This window comes from Sinocyclocheilus anshuiensis, unplaced genomic scaffold, assembly GCF_001515605.1.
Source record: "Sinocyclocheilus anshuiensis isolate Anshui unplaced genomic scaffold, SAMN03320099.WGS_v1.1 scaffold575, whole genome shotgun sequence".
Taxonomy (NCBI): Eukaryota; Metazoa; Chordata; class Actinopteri; order Cypriniformes; family Cyprinidae; genus Sinocyclocheilus; species Sinocyclocheilus anshuiensis.
Genome location: NW_015552573.1, coordinates 321,615 through 326,741, shown reverse-complemented (window position 1 = coordinate 326,741; position 5,127 = coordinate 321,615). Strand labels below are relative to the sequence as shown.

The 5,127-nt window shown below is 38.1% G+C and overlaps 1 protein-coding gene across 1 annotated transcript in view; it reads right to left on the bottom strand.

Moving 5' to 3' along the window:
- LOC107665113 (erythroid differentiation-related factor 1-like) overlaps positions 1–5,127 on the bottom strand; it is a 38,172-nt gene that overhangs the window by 23,104 nt on the left and 9,941 nt on the right. Inside the window, exons 11-21 of the mRNA XM_016455871.1 lie at positions 4,743–4,854; positions 4,506–4,653; positions 4,302–4,413; positions 4,106–4,205; positions 3,761–4,030; positions 3,479–3,550; positions 2,778–2,925; positions 2,493–2,684; positions 1,781–1,981; positions 1,341–1,562; positions 1,019–1,245 (exon numbers count right to left, since the gene is read on the bottom strand). Coding sequence (XP_016311357.1) covers positions 1,019–1,245; positions 1,341–1,562; positions 1,781–1,981; positions 2,493–2,684; positions 2,778–2,925; positions 3,479–3,550; positions 3,761–4,030; positions 4,106–4,205; positions 4,302–4,413; positions 4,506–4,653; positions 4,743–4,854 — 1,804 coding nt within the window. The remainder of the gene's footprint in view (positions 1–1,018; positions 1,246–1,340; positions 1,563–1,780; positions 1,982–2,492; positions 2,685–2,777; positions 2,926–3,478; positions 3,551–3,760; positions 4,031–4,105; positions 4,206–4,301; positions 4,414–4,505; positions 4,654–4,742; positions 4,855–5,127) is intronic.

The following is a 5,127-nucleotide window of genomic DNA, read 5'->3' as shown; positions in this document are numbered from 1 at the left end:
GTTTGGAACAACACGAGGGTGAGTAATTAATGACAGAATTTGCATTTTTGGGTGAACTAACCCTTTAACATAAGACAGTTGTATCCACTTTGTATCCATCTACAAGAAAAATGTACAATAATAAGAATGAATAAGAATGATCATAATAAATACTATTATTTATTATTTCTATAAATAATAATAATAGTAATTTCACATTTGCAGATGGAAAAAAAAGTATAATTATATCATTATTATTATTACTATTATTTTTATTAATATAATCCTCTTAATGACACTATCCACTTTTTATCCATCTACAAGAAAATAATAATTATTATTGTTGTTATTACATAATCACAATAATTATAATATAATTGTATTATTATTATTATTATTTCTAATTTGTAGATGGATAAAAATGTCTTAAATTGCATATTTAATATAATATTAATTATGAGAATTGTTATTAAATAATTTTTATTATAATTATATAATAATTTTATAATTAATAATTATATAATATAATTACTCCAGCAGTCTTAATATTATAATCTTACCCAAGAAAAAATTAATATTGTATATTGTTATTATTATCATTAATAAATATTAATGATCTTTATATAATAATCTTAATAAAAGACACTTTAATCAAAGGGATAAAAAAAATGAGAAAGTATTATTATAGTAATATTGTTTCTCTTGTAGATAAAACATCTTATATTAAGATGACTATATTAAGATAATATTTAATAATATAATAATAATTTCTTATTTGTATATCCCTTGGGTAAGTGTCACACATTAAGATTATTATATGTCAATAATAATATGTCAATAATAACAATAATAATGGGACACTTCATGTCCATGTACAAGAGAAATTAATACAATTTATAAAATAAAAACTATTATCATTATCACCATTACAATCATTATTATTACAACAACCGGCAAATCAAAATGTGCATTTCAGAAGCTGTTAAACATCTTAAAAGTTCAAGTACAGTTCAAGACTGTATGTGTGATAATGATTAACCTTGTTGTAGTAGAGGGCCTCTTCCGGTGAGAACTCGTCGCGGCTGTGCTCTGATGTCGCGACGCAGTGAGCCTGAGCGCAGATACGCATGAGTCGACCAATGTTACACAGCAGCAGGGCTGTGTTCACAGAGTCTGAAATCGCATTGAAATCCTGCATGCCCTTCTCAAAACATGAGAAACTTTTCTTCCACAGCTCCTGCTCGGCCACGCACACGCTCCTGCGCACTGGAGAAGAAAAAGCGATACTTCACAAACAACTTTCGACAAACCACCCCAAATGTTTGTTGTTAAAGTCTAATAGAAACCCAAGAAGCCCTCACCTCCTTGTCTTTCCGCCTGCATGGCCGCGGCCTGGTTCATATAAAAGACGCCCATCTCGTTGCAGATGTTACCGAGCCGTTTCAGAACCTGACCCAGCTGCTCCTGTCCCAGGTCCTTCAGAACTCCTGAGGTCAAAAGGTCATGGGCGGCCTCGTAACACTTGCTGCTGACGATCAGCTGGTACTCTGGGTCTGAGGCCAGATCGGTGGCCATGCTAAAGGCTGAGAGAGCAAAAAACAAATGTCAATATTCAAATGTTATAAGACACTGTCTCTTCCTGGAGTTTTAATATCCAATCCACATCCTAAGCACAGTGAAATTTCACTGCTCCAAAATCCCATTCCACAGCGGTGTTGCAGTAATTACAGTAGCTGCTACCATAATGCACAATATAGTATGATTTCTTCAGCACAAAGAGCGTGTGATGTAGCGTTCAGACCTTGGCAGGAGCTCTCGCGGTGCAGGCAGTGGAGGATCTCCTGGTCGTCTTTAGTCTGGTAGTTGTATTCCTCCAGATACGCTGCTCTGTTTGAGGCATTCTGGGCCAACATGAGCTGAACATCTCCACACAGAGACAGACACTGGCAGTGGAATAGAAGCACCTGCGGGTGGAGACCACCACTGATGGAGCAATACCCATCTATAGGGACAGAGAAAGCATATATCGATCAAGTTTGAACAGATAAGCTCTAAAGAAGCTGCTTAATTAACAGTCTTTAATTATATATTTTTAACTTCCTGTTTTAATAAGAACATATCATGCACATGTGTAGAATATTCACATTCAATATTCATGTTCAAAAGTTTTGAGGTCAGTAAGATATTTTTAATGTTCCTGAAACAAGACTTTTATGCTCAGCAAGGCTGCATTTATTTGATTCAAAATACAGTAAATACAGTAATATTATTATTACAATTTGAAATAATTGTTTTCTGTATTTGATTTTTTTTTTATATATTTGAAAATATTTTAAAATGTAATTTACTCCTGTGATGCAAAGCTGAATTTTCAGCATCATTACTCCAATCTTCAGTATCACATGATCCTTCAGAAATCATTCTAATAAGCTGATTTGCTGCTCAAGAAACATTTTGAACGACAATGTTTGTCCTGAGGTTTTTTGACAACACTGAAAGCTGCTTGTTCTTACCGTGGCACTGCAGAGCCAGTTTGATATAGCGCAGGGCCCGTCCGTACTTCAGCAGGTTGGCTGCAGCATCTGACAGGACGAAGTACGCTTTCGACGCTTTCAGGAACAGCTGCAGTTTCATGCGGTGCTGCCATGTGCCCGGTAACATACCAGAGCGTGTCGTCACCTTCAGCTCCTCGTTACACGGCCCGACTGTGTGACCCAAGATGAAGATGAACACTATACATAATCAAATAGTGGAAGAAGAAACAGTTTCTGAGGAAGTGAATGGATGAGGTGACTGACCTCTGTCCAGCAGCAGAGCGATCTCTTTCTCCACGTCTCTAGCTCCGTTCTCACTCCGCTCCTCGTATTTTAGAGGGATAGGTGTGCTGGGGTCGGCCGCAGGAAGGTCACTCTCTTTCTTTATGCTGTTGTCCACGGCTTTTAAACCCTAAACACACAGATGAGGTTTTGCATTAGTGTTTTTTGGATGGATGGATGGATGGATGGATGGATGGACAAGATAGAACAATGTAGGGATGGATGGACGGATGGACAGACAGACGGACGGATGGACAAGATAGAACAATGTAGGGATGGATGGACGGACAGACGGATGGACAAGATGGATGGATGGATGGATAGATGGACGGACAAGATGGATAGATGGACGGATGGATGGATAAGACAGACCAATGGACAGATGGATGGATGGACAGACAGGATAGACAGACGGGACAAGATGGATGGATTGAAGGATGGATGGATGATTTAGATAGAGTTATGGATAGATGGATAAGATAGAATGATGAATGGATGGATGAAAAAACAGATGGACAAGTGGATGGATAGAAAAATAATTGGATGGATAAGATAGAACGAAGGATGGACAGATAGATAGATAGATAGATGGTTGGATTGATGAAGTCCAGAGAACTAAGAAAAAAGAAAATGCATGCACATGAACAAAAATATGAAAAGAAATATTAATCTCATTCTCTTACCTTCAGAACGTAGCTGAGAACCAGTCGGCACTTCTCCTCCTTGTCTTGTGACACGGGAAATGCACAGTTGGGCTGGAAGGCAACATAATGCTAATAATAACATGATACATTGGTAACATAATGATGCAAAATCATTATGCAAATTCATGCAAGGTGGAAAACAGTACATTTACAAACATCTAAATAGACCGTTTTAACTTCTACTATACATCAAATAGCTTATATTCAATAATATCTGTGTACAAACAAAAAATAAACCCAGTCTTCAGATTGATCTCCTACTCTGATCTGATGTGTGCTCTTGTATTTCTCTGGAACCGACAGCTCCACGACAGACTTGATGACAGCCACCGCTTTGGAGTCGTCCTGCGGCTCAGAGGAGGTGCTGTAGGAGCAGCTCTCGTCTTCCTCCTCCTCCTCCTCCTCCTCCTCCTCATCACTGTAGCTGTCTTCAGATCCCCCGCCCCTCAGTGACTCCCCGTTCCCCTCGTCCTCACTCACGTCATCCAGCTGAAACAGTTCTGCCAGCATGTAGTGAGCCGAAGCGATGATCTACAACAGCAAACAGAAGAAAACAGTCAGAAATTATGCATCAGCTCAAGAAATTCATGTAATGAAGCTACATACCTGTGGATGTCGCTCCTCATCCAGCAGTTTAATACAGTTGAGCAACAGAGTTCTGATGGTCCCATAGTTCCTCTTCTTTAGCATCATGTTGCTGGCCACTCTGTCATGCAAAACATCAAATAGATTTGTCTCTGATGCTTACTGAGAAACTTATGGAACAGAATTTGAGAATGGGAGTTATGAATGTAAATCATACTTGTAGAGAAGCACCGCTACAGGAAGTGTGAAGGGATTCTGGCATTTCTCCTCCGCCGCCTCTTCACACAGAGTAGTGAGGTCATACAGCTTCACGATGTCACTTCCACTAGCTGAATGGACAAAACAGAAAGCCATTAGTGATTAAAGAAGTCACTTTAGCTGAAGAAGTTTGAAAGCAAACTAAAGAATGTCAGCCGCCCACCTTTGAAGAGCCAGTACGTGTGTCCTTCTTTGGTACAGTTGGATTTCAGGAATGACAGGATATTCTGTGCAATGTCTTTGACAACCCGCGTCGAGAACATAGAGTTCTCCAAATCCGGGATGTCCTCTGTCTTTATCATTTCATATTTCTGTAAATGAGATGAGAGTTGTTAGGAAATTGAATATTGTTGTACATCAATATGTGCAAACCTATTTAATAATCACCAAATCATCTTACCTGCACAATGCCATTGACGTGAAAGCACATGACCAGCTCCGGTACATTACACATCAAATTATCCAGCCAGTAATCAATTCCTGTGAGAACGTTGATTGGTTTGTTGTTGTCCCTGTTAAGACAAAGTGAAGTATTTAAAATAAATATATTAAATACTTAAATAAAGGGTTAGATATACAGTGCACAGCATAAATGAGTACACCCCCTCTAAAACTTAACAAATTCAGCAATTACTCTTTACTTAGAAGACATGTTAAGGTTCTTTGGAGATGTAATATTCCAACAAGCCTGCTTGATCATTTACCAAAGAAGAATGCCAAAATTATTCAGCAAAATAAGATTTTCTTATCAAAGTGATAACATTTTGTGTTGCAAAAATTAGTAC